The 16,483-nt window shown below is 47.6% G+C and overlaps 1 protein-coding gene across 5 annotated transcripts in view; it reads left to right on the top strand.

The window, feature by feature from the left end:
- Positions 1-16,483, top strand: part of hsf4 (heat shock transcription factor 4) — a 117,753-nt gene that overhangs the window by 54,757 nt on the left and 46,513 nt on the right. For all 5 annotated transcript variants that reach the window (XM_072518457.1, XM_072518459.1, XM_072518456.1 and 2 more), the window contains exons 7-8: positions 13,113-13,212; positions 13,720-13,853. In XM_072518457.1, the coding sequence (XP_072374558.1) occupies positions 13,113-13,212; positions 13,720-13,853 (234 nt within the window). The remainder of the gene's footprint in view (positions 1-13,112; positions 13,213-13,719; positions 13,854-16,483) is intronic.

Genomic DNA, 16,483 nt, shown 5'->3' with positions numbered 1-16,483 from the left:
AACCTTGTTGACTCTGTCTGATTGCCTTAAACGTTTCCAAGTGCCCTACTGTAATGCATTTTGTAATAGCTTTCTAATATTTTCCCTATGACAGAAGTTAAACTTATATCTTGTTTTTTGTCTCCGTCACTTTTTTTTGAAAATATTTTTATTCGGATTTTTAACATTTTGTACATAAAACAAAACAACAAGAACAACAATCGCCCCCCTCCACTCTACCAACCAATATCCCAATAACTCAAAGAATAGCCCCCCACCTTCCTTACCCCACCTTCCCGAGCCACCTGCAGCCCCCAGGTACCTGAAGTCGCCACATGAAACGGCAATCCCCCCCAGGCCAATTGCCGCCCCCGGAGAGGAAACCAAAAAACACACCCTCTTCCCCAAATTCAATTTATATCCCCAAAAACCTCCAAATCGCCTGAGTAGCCCCATTACACGTGGCCTGCGCCGTCGGGGACTCTGCCCATCGGGGACGGAGCATCATGGGTGGGCCGGCTGATGACTCGTCAGCGGCCTTGAGACTGCGTGCGGTGAGCATCCCGATGACGCCGATTTGTAGGGGGCGGAGCGTCGCGAACTGTCGTCAAACTGTTGCCTGCCCCGAACACGGCGTCGGTAGCCATTCTCCGTCCAATTGTCAATCCCGATTTTAGCGTCGGGCTACAGAGAATCCCACCCAGGATCTTTGTTTTGAAAATCAAGATGTAGAAGCAATTTAGATGGAGCTAAGAAAACACCAATGGGAGTAATTCATAAGCCCTGTAACGTTAGCTGTATTAATAGGCAGAGAAATTAGAAATAAGAGGTGCATGTAATAAAAGTAAAACAGTAACCATGGAGAGCTTGAATCTTCGTATAGGCACGGCAAACTACACTTGCAGTATTATTGTGGAGAACAAATTCATGGAGTGTATTCAAGGTAGTTTTCTAGATCAGTATGCAAGGAACAGGTGGAGGAGGTGGAAGCAGGCACGATAGTGGCGTTTAAGCGGCGCCTTGACAAATACATGAATAGGACGGGAATAGAGGGATACAGACCCTGGAAGTGTAGAAGGTATTAGGTTCGACAAGCAGCATGGTCGACGCAGGCTTGGAGGGTTGAAGGGCCTGTTCCCATGCTGTACTGTTCTTTGTTCTTTGAACAAAATAGGGACCAGGCTATTTGAAATCCAGTGTTGTGCAATGAAACAAAATTAATTTGTAACCTTATAAAAAAGGAATGTTGGGGAATGATGTGAAAGAATTTTATATTGAGTTTGAGAGTAACTTAGTTGAGTTTGAAACTAGGGTCATAAATCTGAACAAAATAAACTACATCTGTGGGCAGCACGGTAGCATTGTGGATAGCACAATTGCTTCACAGCTCCAGGGTCCCAGGTTCGATTCCGGCTTGGGTCACTGTCTGTGCGGAGTCTGCACATCCTCCCCGTGTGTGCGTGGGTTTCCTCCGGGTGCTCCGGTTTCCTCCCACAGTCCAAAGATGTGCAGGTTAGGTGGATTGGTCATGATAAATTGCCCTTAGTGTCCAAAATTGCCCTTCGTGTTAGGTGGGGTTACTGGGTTATGGGGATAGGGTGGAGATGTTGACCTTGGGTAGGGTGCTCTTTCCAAGAGACTCGATGGGCCGAATGGCCTCCTTCTGCACTGGAAATTCTATGATAATCTATGATACATAGGAGTGAGGAGGGAATTGGCTCAGGGAAACTAAATTAAAATATATAATTAATAAATTAATAATCTTTATTGTCACAAGTAGGCTTACATTAACACACCAATGAAGTTACTGTGAAAATCCCCAAGTCACCATGTTCCAGCTCCTGTTTGGATACACAGAGGGAGAATTCAGAATGTCCAAACTACCAAACAGCACGTCTTTCGGGACTTGTGGGAGGAAACCAGAGCACCTGGAGGAAACCCACGCAGACACGGGGAGAATGTGCAGATGCCTCACAGTCAGTGACCCAAGCTGGGAATCGAATCTGGGACCCTGGCGCTGTGAGGCCACAGTGCTACCCACTTGTGCTACCGTGCTGCCCCTATATATGATGGTAGATAAGCAATGGCAAACATTTAAAGATTGAATTAATTATTCGCAACATATTTACCTTCCCTTAAATAATTAACTCCCCGGACTTCCGGGTGCGGCGATGACCAGCTGAGTCGCACGTTTCGGCAGCTCCCGGTGGAACGGACTTTTGGGCTCTTAAAATTGCCGTTGGGGCTCTTATTAACGGCTAAAAGTACTGTGCGGTGAACCAGAAGGGAATCCCCCCTGGATACGGATGAAAAAAGGAGAGGAAGGTGGCCGGATTGCGGTGGATCCTTTAGAGCAGCGGCAAGGAAGGCAAGCAAAAACCAAGATGGCGTCGGAAGGTGGCAGTTTAATATGGGGCCCTGAACAACACGAGTTTTTGAAACGCTGCGTGGAAGAACTCAAAAAGGAAATGAAGAAGGAGCTGTTGGCCCCGATATTACAGGCGATCGAAGGGCTAAAGGAGGAGCAAAAGACCCAGGAGCGGGAGCTTCGGGTCGTGAAGGCAAAGGCTGCCGAGAATGAGGACGACATACAGGGCCTGGTGGTAAAGACGGAGATGCACGAGGCACACCATAAACGATGTGTGGAAAGGCTGGAGGCGCTGGAGAACAACGCGAGGAGGAACAACCTAAGGATTCTTGGTCTTCCTGAAGGTGCGGAGGGAGCGGACGTCGGGGCATATGTGAGCACGATGCTGCACTCGTTAATGGGAGCGGAGGCCCCGGCGGGTCCGCTGGAGGTGGAGGGAGCATACCGAGTGATGGCGCGAGGACCGAGAGCAGGAGAAATTCCTAGAGCCATAGTGGTGAGATTCCTCCGTTTTAAGGATAGAGAGATGGTCCTTAGATGGGCAAAGAAAACTCGGAGCAGTAAGTGGGAGAACGCGGTGATCCGCGTATCCCAAGACTGGAGTGCGGAGCTGGCGAGAAGGAGGGCGAGCTTTAATCGGGCCAAGGCGGTGCTTCACAAAAAGAAGATAAAATTCGGAATGCTGCAACCGGCAAGACTGTGGGTCACATATCAAGGGAGGCACCACTACTTCGAGACGGCGGATGAGGCGTGGACTTTTATCGTGGAAGAAAAATTGGAATGAGCGGGTTATTAAAAAAAGAATGTTTGAAACAAAGTGGTGGGGCGAGTATGGGGGGCGAAGAGGGGGGTAAAAAGGGGGGAAAGAGGAGTTTTATGTTATTAATCCTGCGATGTGGTAACTTTTCTCTCTTCCACAGGAGGTGGTGGGGGGAGGAAAGGAGGTGGAGGAGATGGGGCGTTGGCCATTGGGGGCGGGGCCAAGGGGGAAGCGCGGGCTCGGTTCCCGCACTACGATAATCATGGCGGGAATAGGGAAGCAGGAAGGAGGGGGCGTCGCACGGTGCGAGCCGAGGTTACGGGGGGAAGCCGAGGTCGGCCAGAGTTTGCTGACTTCTGGGAGCAACATGGGGGGTGTGACTACGCTAGTGAGGGATCCAGTGGGGGGGGGGGGGGGTGGGAGGGGGGAATTATTGGGCTGCTGCTGCTGTGGAGAGGGGGGAGCTGGCATGGGGTGGGATGGGCGGGGGGCACCGCCTGGGGGGGACACAGCTGCGTGGGAACCGGGTGAGGAGCTGGAAAAAGGGGATGGCTAATCGACAAGGGAGGGGGGGGTAAAAAGCCCCCCAACCCGGCTGATCACGTGGAACGTGAGAGGGCTGAACGGGCCGATAAAGAGGGCACGGGTACTTGCACACCTTAAGAAACTTAAGGCAGACGTGGTTATGTTACAGGAAACGCACTTGAAACTGATAGACCAGGTGAGACTACGCAAAGGTTGGGTGGGGCAGGTGTTCCATTCGGGGTTAGATGCGAAAAACAGGGGGGTGGCTATATTAGTGGGGAAGCGGGTAATGTTTGAGGCAAAGACTATAGTGGCGGATAGCGGGGGCAGATACGTGATGGTGAGTGGCAAACTACAGGGGGAGACGGTGGTTTTGGTAAACGTATATGCCCCGAACTGGGATGATGCCAATTTTATGAGGCGTATGCTAGGACGCATCCCGGACCTAGAGGTGGGAAAGTTGGTAATGGGGGGAGATTTCAATACGGTGTTGGAACCAGGGCTGGACAGGTCGAGGTCCAGGACTGGAAGGAGGCCGGCAGCAGCCAAGGTGCTTAAAGATTTTATGGAGCAGATGGGAGGAGTAGACCCGTGGATATTTAGCAGACCTAGGAGTAAGGAGTTTTCGTTTTTCTCCTATGTCCACAAAGTCTATTCGCGAATAGACTTTTTTGTTTTGGGAAGGGCGTTGATCCCGAAGGTGAGGGGAACGGAGTATACGGCTATAGCCATTTCGGATCACGCTCCACATTGGGTGGACTTGGAGATAGGGGAGGAAACAGAAGGGCGCTCACCCTGGAGAATGGACATGGGACTAATGGCAGATGAGGGAGTGTGTCTAAGGGTGAGGGGGTGCATTGAAAAGTACTTGGAACTCAATGATAATGGGGAGGTCCAGGTGGGAGTGGTCTGGGAGGCGCTGAAGGCAGTGGTTAGAGGGGAGCTGATATCAATAAGGGCACATAAAGGAAAGGAGAGTAGGGAACAGGAGCGGTTGCTGCAAGAACTTCTGAGAGTGGACAGGCAATATGCGGAGGCACCGGAGGAGGGACTGTACAGGGAAAGGCAAAGGCTACATGTAGAATTTGACTTGCTGACAACGGGTACTGCAGAGGCACAGTGGAGGAAGGCACAGGGTGTACAGTACGAATATGGGGAGAAGGCGAGCAGGTTGCTGGCCCACCAATTGAGGAAAAGGGGAGCAGCGAGGGAAATAGGGGGAGTGAGGGATGAGGAAAGAGAGGTGGAGCGGGGAGCGGAGAGAGTGAATGGAGTGTTCAAGGCATTTAATAAAAAATTATACGAAGCTCAACCCCCGGATGGGAGGGAGAGAATGATGGGCTTTCTGGACCGGCTGGAATTTCCCAAGGTGGAGGAGCAGGAAAGGGTGGGACTGGGAGCACAGATTGAAATAGAGGAAGTAGTGAAAGGAATTAGGAGCATGCAGGCGGGGAAGGCTCCGGGACCGGATGGATTCCCAGTTGAATTTTACAGGAAATATGTGGACTTGCTCGCCCCGCTACTGATGAGGACCTTTAATGAGGCAAAGGAAAGGGGACAGCTGCCCCCGACTATGTCTGAGGCAACGATATCGCTTCTCCTAAAGAAGGAAAAGGACCCGCTGCAATGCGGGTCCTATAGACCTATTTCCCTCCTAAATGTAGACGCTAAGATTCTGGCCAAGGTAATGGCAATGAGGATAGAGGATTGTGTCCCGAGGGTGGTCCATGAAGACCAAACTGGGTTTGTGAAGGGGAGACAGCTGAATACGAATATACGGAGGCTGCTAGGGGTAATGATGATGCCCCCACCAGAGGGGGAAGCGGAGATAGTGGTGGCGATGGATGCCGAGAAAGCATTTGATAGAGTGGAGTGGGATTATCTGTGGGAGGTGCTGAGAAGATTTGGTTTTGGAGATGAGTATGTTGGATGGGTGCAGCTGTTGTATAGGGCCCCAGTGGCGAGTGTGGTCACGAATGGACGGGGATCTGCATACTTTCGGCTCCATAGAGGGACAAGGCAGGGATGCCCTCTGTCCCCATTATTGTTTGCACTGGCGATTGAGCCCCTGGCAATAGCATTGAGGGGTTCCAAGAAGTGGAGGGGAGTACTTAGAGGAGGAGAAGAACACCGGGTATCTCTGTATGCGGATGATTTGTTGTTATATGTAGCGGACCCGGCGGAGGGGATGCCAGAGATAATGCGGACACTTTGGGAGTTGGGAGAATTCTCAGGATATAAACTGAACATGGGGAAAAGTGAGTTGTTTGTGGTGCATCCAGGGGAGCAGAGCAGAGAAATAGAGGACTTTCCGCTGAGGAAGGTAACAAGGGACTTTCGTTACTTGGGGATCCAGATAGCCAAGAATTGGGGTACATTGCATAGGTTAAATTTAACGCGATTGGTGGAACAAATGGAGGAGGACTTCAAGAGATGGGACATGGATCTCTGTCACTGGCAGGGAGGGTGCAGGCGGTTAAAATGGTAGTCCTCCCGAGATTCCTCTTTGTGTTTCAGTGCCTCCCGGTGGTGATCACGAAGGCTTTTTTCAAAAGGATCGAAAAGAGTATCATAAGTTTTGTGTGGGCCGGGAAGACCCCGAGAGTGAGGAAGGGATTCTTACAGCGTAGTAGGGATAGGGGGGGGGCTGGCACTACCGAGCCTAAGTGAGTACTACTGGGCCGCCAATATCTCAATGGTGAGTAAGTGGATGGGAGAAGAGGAGGGAGCGGCGTGGAAGAGATTGGAGAGGGCGTCCTGTAGGGGGACTAGCCTACAAGCTATGGTGACGGCCCCATTGCCATTCTCACCGAAGAAATACACCACAAGCCCGGTGGTGGTGGCGACTTTGAAAATTTGGGGACAGTGGAGACGGCATAGGGGAAAGACGGGAGCCTTGGTGGGGTCCCCGATAAGAAATAACCATAGGTTTGCCCCGGGGAGAATGGATGGGGGATTTGGAATATGGCAAAGAGCAGGAGTAACGCAACTGAAAGATCTGTTTGTGGATGGGAAGTTCGCAAGTCTGGGAGCGCTGACCGAGAAATATGGGTTGCCCCAAGGGAATGCATTCCGGTATATGCAACTGAGGGCTTTTGCGAGGCAACAGGTGAGGGAATTCCCGCAGCTCCCGACGCATGAGGTGCAGGACAGAGTGATCTCAAAGACATGGGTGGGGGACGGTAAGGTAGCGGACATATACAGGGAGATGAGAGACGAAGGGGAGATTATGGTAGATGAGATGAAAGGGAAATGGGAAGAAGAGCTGGGGGAGGAGATTGAGGAGGGGCTGTGGGCGGATGCCCGAAGTAGGGTAAACTCATAGTCCTCGTGTGCCAGGCTAAGCCTGATTCAATTTAAGGTGTTACACAGGGCGCATATGACTGGAGCACGGCTCAGTAAATTTTTGGGGGTAGAGGATAGGTGTGCGAGATGCTCGAGAAGCCCAGTGAATCACACCCACATGTTCTGGTCATGTCCGGCACTACAGGGGTTCTGGGTGGGGGTGACAAAGGTGCTTTCGAAAGTAGTGGGGGTCCAGGTCGAACCAAGCTGGGGGTTGGCTATATTTGGGGTTGCACAAGAGCCGGGAGTGCAGGAGGCGAGAGAGGCCGATGTTTTGGCATTTGCGTCCCTAGTAGCCCGGCGCAGGATACTGTTGATGTGGAAGGAAGCCAAGCCCCCGGGGGTGGAGACCTGGATAAATGACATGGCAGGGTTTATAAAGCTGGAACGGATTAAGTTCATCCTAAGGGGATCGGCTCAAGGGTTCACCAGGCGGTGGCAACCGTTCGTCGAATACCTCACAGAGAGATAGAGGGAATGGAAAAGAAGAAGACAGCAGCAGCAGCCCAGGGGGGGGAGGGCGGGGGGGGAGGAACCAGAAGGAATCTCAGGGTTGTTAATATATATGTATAATATGTATAGGTCGTTGCTATAAATAATTGTATATTGGACTGTTAAATCATATTTTTGGAGAGTGTTTATCTGAGACAAGGCAGTTGCCATTTAGTTTTAGTTTTCGTTTTTGTTATATATTATTTATTCTTTGTTTATAAAACAGGTCATTGTTATTTATACTGTTATATTATTGTGTAAAGGATACACAATGTACTGTGATGGTTGACCAAAAATTTTCAATAAAATATTTTTTTTTTTTAAAAATAATAAATAATTAACTCCCCATGGAGGGTAAGAAGAGGACCCTGGGTCAGGCAGTCAGCAGCACCAAGAGGAGAGTGTGAGTGGAAGACACCGAGCCAGGCAATTAGCAGTATCTGGAAGTGATTGCAAGTGGCCGACTCTCCGGCAGACAGTTAGCAGCATCCAGAGGAGATTGCAAGAGGAGGACCCTGTGGCAGGCCGTTAGCAGCACCTAGCAGAGAGTGAGAGAGGTGGACACCAAACTAGGCAGTTATCACCACCTAGAGGAGGGTGCAAGAGGAGGACGCTGAGTCAGGCAGTTTGCACCCAACATCACAAAAGAAACAAAGGTTAATTAGCTGGTGAGATACCGCCATTAGGGAGGGTCATCAAGTAGCTGAGAATTAGAAAAGTACATTTTTTTAAAATAAGGGGCTACTTATATTTAAATAAGAAACTCAAGCAATAGGGAATAAAGTTAAGTCAAGGCCAGGTAAAATAAAGGTATTTAAGTTAACCAAAGTAAAATAAAGTCAAATAAGGGAAGTGAATTGAAGCTATGGTAGGGCAGTTCAGTTGTATAGAATGTGTGTGTTGTAGTATGTGGGAAGTCATGGACGCTCCTGGTATCCCAGTCAACCATATGTGTAGGCAGTGTCACGAGCTGCAGAAAATTGAGTTCCAGATTTCGGAGCTCAAGTGGCGGCTAGAGTCACTGTGGGGCATCCGCGAGGCTGAGAGCTACATGGATAGAACGTTTAGAGAGATGGTCACAGCACAACTTAGGAGTCTGGAGGCAGAAAGAGAATAGAAGACCAATGGCAGGCGAATACATCGAGGCAGGTAGTGCAGGAGTCCCCTGAGGTCCCACTCACCAGTCCTTTTCCCTCTTTGGATACTTGTGAGAGCATTGGTTCCTCAGATGAGTGCAATCAGAGTCAGGTTTGTGGCACCCCAGGCGGCTCTGCTATACAGGAGGGGGGAAAGAAGAGGGGAAGAGCAGTAGTGATAAGGGATTCATTAGTTAGGAGAACAGACAGGCACTTCTGTGGCCTTAGATGTTACTCTAGGATGACATGTTGCCTCACTGGTGTCAGGGTCAGGGATGTCCTCCGGAGCATCTGCAGGAGAATCTTCTGGGAGAAGGTGATCAGCCAGAGATCATGGTCCACGTTGGTACCAATGACTTTACTAGGAAAGTGCATGAGGTCCTAGAAGCCGACTTTAGGGATCTAGGGAGGAGGTTGAAAAACAAGGCCTCGAAAGCAATAATCTCAGGATTACTCCCAGTCTCACATGCAAGCGAGTATAGAAATAGGAGAATTGAGTGATTGAGCATGTGGCTGGAAAGCTGGTATAGGAGGGAGCGCATCAGCTTCCTGAGGCATTGGGACAAGTTGTTGGTGGGGCCAATAAAAGTTGGATGGGCTACGTCTGAACAGGACTGGGTCAAATATCCTCACGGGGAGATTTGCTGGTGCTGTTGTGAGCGGGGCTTAAACTAAATTGGCGGTGGGAAGTTGAGGGCAAATTCAGAGAAGAGGACGGAAGATGAGGAATTAATGAGTGACCTTGAAAGACAGAAGCAGCACAAGTTTAAAAGCGGCAGCAGTGTTAAAAGGTGTTTATGTAAACGCAGGGAGGATAGTAAATAAAGATGATGATCAGAGGGCAGAGATAGACACATGGTCACATGATATCATTGCCATAACGGAAACTTGACTGAAGGAGGGACATTAAAGGCAGGTCAGCCCCCCTGGATATAGAGTTTTCAGGCAGGCTAGGAAGGGGGTAAAAATGCTCAGGGTGTAGTATTTTTGGTTAAAGAATCAATTACAGCTGTGAAAAGGGATGATCTATTGAATGAAGCATCAAATGAGACCATATTGATTGAGCTCAGAAATAAAATGGGGCCAACCACATTGCTGGGACTGCACAATAGACCCCCCAAATAGTGAAAGGGAGTTAGAAGAGCAAATATGTAGACAAATTTGTGTGTGTAAAAACAATAAGTTGGGGACTTCAACTATTCTAATATCAGTTGGGATGTGAACAGTGTGAAGGGTCCAGAGGGTATAATATTCTTGAACTGCACTCCAGAATGTGTTTAGCCAGCATGTAACAAGCCCAACAAGAGCAATTCTAGATTTAGTCATCGGAAATGAAGATGGGAAAATGGATGAAGTAGTAGTGGGGATCATTTTGGAGATATTAGTCATAATATAGTTTCCGATATAATGACATAATTAAATTAATATCATTTCCATAATGATTTTAGCATAATTATGGAAAAGGACAAAGATAGAACAGGAGTAAAAGTTCCAAATTGGGGAAGATATATTTTACAAAGCTGAGAGATGAGCTGTAAAAGTGAACTGGATACAGCTGTTCGAAGGAAAAATTGTGTCAAATCAGTGAGAGGCATTCAAAAGCGAGATTTTACAGACACAGTATACACATGTTCCCTCAAAGAACGAGGGTGGTATTGCCAAATCTAGATCCCCCCCCCCCCCCCACCCCTGGTTATCCAGAAGCATGCAGGCCAAGATAAAGCAGAAAAAGAAAGCTTATGACGGTCACAAAAGAAAATCTGAAAATGTTTTACGAATACATTAAGAGCAAGAGGATAACTTTAAGGAAAAGGTAGGGCATATCAGAGATGTACATGGTAACTTGTGGGTTGATTCAGAAGTTGTGGACACGGTTCTCAATGAGTACTTTGCAACTGTCTTCACTACGGGAAGGATGATTCAGACTTTCTAGTTAGAGGAGTGTGAATTATTCGATACAATAAGCATAGTGGGAGAGGAAGTACTGGAGAGACTGGCATCCTTGAAGGTGGATAAATTGCCACGGCCTGATGGATTGTACCCCAGGCTGTGGAAGAAAGCCAGAGAGGAAATAGCTGATGCTCTGAGGATCTTTTTCCAATCTTCACTAGATGCAGGCAGGGTCCCAGGGGATTGTAAGTGTGCAAATGTTGTCCCATTATTTTTAAAAGTGTGTGAGGGATAGGCCAGAAAACCATAGGCCAGTCAGTCTGACTTCAGTGGTGGGAAAATTATTGAAAACAATCCTGAGAGATTGGCAGTTTGAAAGGCATGGATTGATCAGGGATAGTCAGCATGGTTTTGTTAATGGAAATTTGTGTCTTACTAACTTAATAGAATTTTTTGAAGAAGTAACAAGGAGGATTGATGAGGGGAGTGCAGTGGATGTTGACTACATGGATTTCAGTATTGCATTTGGCAAGGATCCATATGGGAGATTGGTCAGAAAGGTAAAAGCCCATGGGATATAAGGGAATGTTGCAGGTTGGATCCAAAATTGGCTCCATGACAGGAAACCAAAATTAATGGTCGATGGATGTTTTTGAAAATGGAAAACTGTTTCCAGTGGTGTTCCACGGGGCTCAGTACTGGGGCCCTTGCTGTTTGCTGTCGATATTAATGATTTAGACTAGACTGTGGGGTCCCAGTTTCAGAATTGAGGGTCGGACATTAGGATTGAGACGCAGAGATATATCTTCACTCCCCTTGCAATTGAATCCCCTAAAACTATTGCATACTCCCACCTTTTTACTCCTCTCCCCTGCAGTAGAGCCAAACATGGTGCAACAAATTTGGCTGCTGCTGCTTTCCCCTGAGAGGCCATTCTCCTCAACAGTATGTACTACAGCATATCTGTTTTGCAGGGGGATGGCCACAGGAGATTCCTGCACTGCCTGCCTAGTTTTCTTGCTCTGCCTGGTGGCTACCCATTCCTTTCCTATCTGTGGTGTCTTAGCCCATGGTGTGACCATCTCTCAATTTGTGCTATCCATGATGCTCTCCACATCCTGGACTCCCCACAGTGTCCACAGTCTCCAACTCCAGAACCTGGGATTCCAGGAGCTGCAACTGGAGGCACTTCCTGCACACAGGCTAGCCCTGGGCACAGGAAATGTTCTGGCTTCCCACATGGAGCAGGAGGAGCACACCATAGCTTTGAGCTCTCCTGCCAGGACGTAACCCTTTAAATTAAACTTTTTGGAAGATACTTCAAATCAAATAATATCTAGGGCCCTTCTTCCCTGGTCCTCTTTACTAGAGAATAATTCCCTTACAAACTATAGACCACAAATTAGACCATATAAACTAATAAGCGATAAAAGTAGTAAATATTTATCCGATCTTTCTCATCTAATCAGCTGCATCCACTTGCCCCGTGTCACTTTTGAATCCCGATGTCACCTCAGGAGCTACAAACTCCAAGCTAACACTCAGGCTTGTTCTTTCTCCTGCTCTGTTATCTCCCTGACCCTGTTCTCAGTCTTGCTCTGTCTTCTGCTCTGTTATCTCCCTGGCCCCATTCTCAGTCTTGCTCTGTCTCCCATTCTGTTATCTCCTTGGCCACTCTCAATCTTGATCTTTCTCGCACTCTGTTATCTCCTCCGGCTCCGTTTGCAATCTTGCTCTTTTCACGCTCTTTTATCGCCACGGCTCCGCTCTCAGTCTCTTTCATTCTCACGTTTTTTCCTCTCGCTGTCTCCGCTCTCAGTCTCACTCTTTTTCCCGCTCTGTTATCTCCCCGTCGCCGCTCTCAGTCTCACCCTTGGTCATGCTCTGTTATCTCCCCTGCTCTGCTCTCAGTCTTGCTCTTTCTCATGCTCTTTATTCTCACTGTCCCGGCTCCCAGTCTCACTTTTTCTTTTACTCTTTTATCTCACTGCCTCCGCTCTCAGTCTCGCTCTTTCTTGCACTCTGTTATCTCATTGTCTCCACTCTCAGTCTCGCTCTTTCACATGTTCTTACCTCCCTGGCCCTGCTCTGATTCTTGCTCTTTCTCGTGCTCTTTTATCCTCCTGGTTCTGCTCTCAGTCGTCCTTTACCAGCCCTCCTTTATCCTCCCGGTTTCGTTGCTAATGTAGTAATGTTATTGCTTCATTGACTATGTCTATACTGGACACTTTGGCAGTGTGACAACCTGCATGATGACACCACTGAAGCCACACACCTAGCGTGACTGACCTGGCATGCGCTGTACAAAAACTTTCAATTATTTTTACTTTTTTTAATCACCTGAACCTCTCAATCTCTAGTTTGCAGCTTGGCTGGCTATCAGCTTGCGACTTTGCAGCATTATTTATGCAATCGGTTATCAACAGTGAGTTTGAGCAAATATTCTTTATTTAATTTAAACAGTGTTGACCTTGCCCCTAAAGTATTGCTCGCCACATTAATTGCGACACCTGTGTGTGCAGCTATCCAGATAAATATCAGTGTGATGTTCTGAAGGGTTTAATTCTGTAGCAGTACAAAGCCCTGGGTTTGATCAATGTCACTGTTCTTCTAATAGACCTCTGATGTTGGATGACGGTAGTTCTGCTCCTCCTGTGCCTAAATATGGTCGACATCTATCAATAGAACCTCTTCAGGACCCATATTTCATTCAATCGGTAAGTGACGTGCCTGCTGGCATCCAAGCAAATGATATATACTGTTTCCTCAGTCCAGCAGGAAAGTGGGATAACAATGGGGTTCTGTTATAATGGTAATCTTGTATAAGGTACGATGTACATAAAGATCTCATGTTCCTGTTAGACCTGTGGTTTGGGTGCCTTTCTTATAATTGAGACTTCTTTCACCCCACCTAATCGCCACTCCTCTCCTTAAAGTGCTGATCTCGCTGGCGTTTAGGGCGATACTTATCAAAAGCCTTTATGTACCTTACCCAAGTGTCTGTTCTTCTTGTGTGACCCTGAGTATTGAGTATTGGGGAACCATTTAATTATGCGTGTCTAAGCCTGATTTTATACTTAGCCAACATGCGTGCAGTCCGTTCCCCTTCTCTGTAACATTCAGACATGCCTACAGCTCTTGTTAGTTGGCGATGATGGTTTTACAAGTATTAATGATACTTCACTGGTAGTTTTGTTGAATTGGTCGCTCCTCCTTACTTCCAGCCGTCCACAGAAGCTGCCTCCTGCTCCAGTGCCTACACGGATAGCCCTGTTCCTGGCGGGCCAATCATTTCTGATGTCACGGAGCTGCCCCCACCCGGTGCTGCAACCATTCCGTCTGCAACAGAGGAGCAGAGGTGAGTCAACTGCATCATGGGTTCAAGGAGGAATCATTGTAGCTGATTTACTTTCAGTAAGAGGAGGAAAGTCACCTCTCACTTTGGTCATCTTGCTGTTAAGATGAAATAAGGGTACTACAGCAGTGTGAATAATCCTGGATACACACTCACACTGAATTCCATTCAGTCGCATTAGGTTGTGAAACCTATTATCATGCAAATTGGAATAAAATATCTCTTTCCACTTTTTTTAAAATTAAGGGACAATTTAGCGTGGCCAATTCACCTACCCTGCACATCTTTGGGTTGTGGGGATGAGACCCACACAGACACTGGGAGAACGTGAAAACTCCACACGGACAGTGACCCAAGGTCGGGATCAAACTCGGGTCCTCAGCGCTGTGAGGCAGCAGTGCTAACCACTGTGCCACCATGATGTGATACGCAAGTTACTGGCTTTGGCTCCAAGGCAGCGCTCTTGCCTCTGAGGCCTAGGTTGTGGCTTCACGCCCCACTCCTCAATGTTCAGCAACAATATGTGCTGCCGCTGCAGTGCAGTACCGAGGGAATGCTGCACGGTCAGAAGGGCCACTCTTCGGATGAGGCATTATATACCCTCTCAAGTGGGCATCATAGATACCAGGACTTTATTTGAAGAAAAGCTACAATGTTATTCCGGTGCCCTGGCCAATACTTATCCCTGAACCAACACCTAAAACAGATTTAAAACAGTAAATGCTGGATAAACTCAGCATCTGCAATTTATTTTCCGCCAGAAGAAAAGACTGCAACGAGGCATACAACACAAAGATCCCGACCAGGATTACGGATCATGCCAGTCCCAATCTGGGCCGGCTTTTGTGAGGTGATTTCTCCGAGCCCCAGCTGATGGGGTCTGGCAGATTTCTAGTATCTGCAGTTTTTTAGGGGGGGGTTTTAATTACCGAAAACAGATTCTCTGGTCCTGTTCACATTGTTATTTTTGGAAGTTTCATGTGCACTATGTGTCCCTAGGCAATAGTGACCATATTTCCAAAGTTGAATGTAAAGCACGTTGGGACATTCTGAGGCCATGAAAGACACTATATAAATACAAGTCTTTCTATTAAAATAAAAATGGTTTAGTCAATAAACTCTTATTGATCGCTGCTCCGGAGAATTTTAACAGCAATGTTAGTTAAAACTGAATGTTTTAACTCAGTTACAGAATGTTCTAACCAGTCTATCTTTGGGTCCCGTTCTTTCACATAACAAACTAAGGGAGTATAATTGTTCTTGTGACATTTGTTTGCAAGCATTAGCGACAAAATTCAGAAATATTCCTATTGCAGATTGTGAAGTTGAGCAGTCCAGTCGGAAAGTGGGGGAGTAGGAATGCATTTTAACTGTCATAAAACTGCCATGTTGCTTTTTTTTTAAGTTAAGTGACATAAAAGAATGAATTTATATTCCTTCCTCTGTCTTTTTGCCAAGAATTGTTTTCCACCCATACTTTTTAAGAAAACGAATGTCTGAAGAAACAGCCCAAAAGTCATTGTGTTGCATTTGCGGGGATTGGATCCAAGTAAATACTGCGCATATATATGTCAGGGAACCTAGATAGAGAGAGGATTGCAGGACCAGGAGTGATCCATTTAGCCCCTCAAGTCTATTCTCCCATTCAGTTACATTATGGCTAATCTGAGGTATTTAACAAGCTGTGTGCGGCTCAGAAAGAGATTTGTGGAGGTGGGGGGGGGGGGGGGGGGGTGACTACACAGACTGAAAATACACTTAGGATCACTTAACTGTAGTTTATGATGATTATTCATCATTCCACTACTGCCATGCTTCAAGCAAACCGTTCATTTTTAACTGAATCAGTAATATTGCTAAAACAGCACTGATGTCCAGCCTGATGTTCTGACAAAGTTCCTCTGGTAATAATCTGTAATGTTTATAAAAGCTCAGGAGACCTGAGAAGGTGAATCAAAATGCCGATTTATTTTCTGCCAAAAGAAAAGACTGCAACGAGGTAACAACACAAAGATCCCGACCAGGATTACGGATCATGCCAGCCCCAATCTGGCCGGCAATTGTGAGGAGATTTCTACGAGCCCCGGCTGATGGGTCTCCACCCATTTGCAGTGGAGCTTGCATTCCACGAGCCCCACAGGGAGATCAATCCGATCATCCTGAGGCTAGCACTGCTGCCTCACAGCGCCAGGGGCCCAGGTTCAATTCCGGCCTTGGGTAACTGTCTGTGTGGAGTTTGCACTTTCTCCCCATGTCTGCGTGGGTTTCCTCTGGATGCTCTGGTTTCCTCCCACAGTCCAAAGGTGTGCAAGTTAGGTGGATTGGCCATGCTAAATTGTTCTTAGTATCCAAAGATATGCAGGTTAGGTGGGGTTACGGGGAGAGGACGGGGGGAGTGGGCCTAGGTTGGTTGCTCTTTCAGAGGGTTGGTGCAGACTCGATGGGCCGAATGGCCTCCTGCAGTGTAGGAATTCTATGGTTCTATCCTTGTAGGTCTCGTGAGGTTTTATTACAATGTTTTAAAGCAGAGTTCAAAAGAAAAGTGCCACAAGACTGTTGCTTCAAACTTGTTCTCAAATTTCTTGGTAGTTTGTGTGTGATTATGATATCCTCACCCTTGACCTCCTTCCCTG

This window comes from Scyliorhinus torazame, chromosome 10, assembly GCF_047496885.1.
Source record: "Scyliorhinus torazame isolate Kashiwa2021f chromosome 10, sScyTor2.1, whole genome shotgun sequence".
Classification (NCBI taxonomy): domain Eukaryota; kingdom Metazoa; phylum Chordata; class Chondrichthyes; order Carcharhiniformes; family Scyliorhinidae; genus Scyliorhinus; species Scyliorhinus torazame.
The sequence above is the reverse complement of the archived record's forward strand: the minus strand, read 5'-3'. Positions and strand labels throughout refer to the sequence as shown.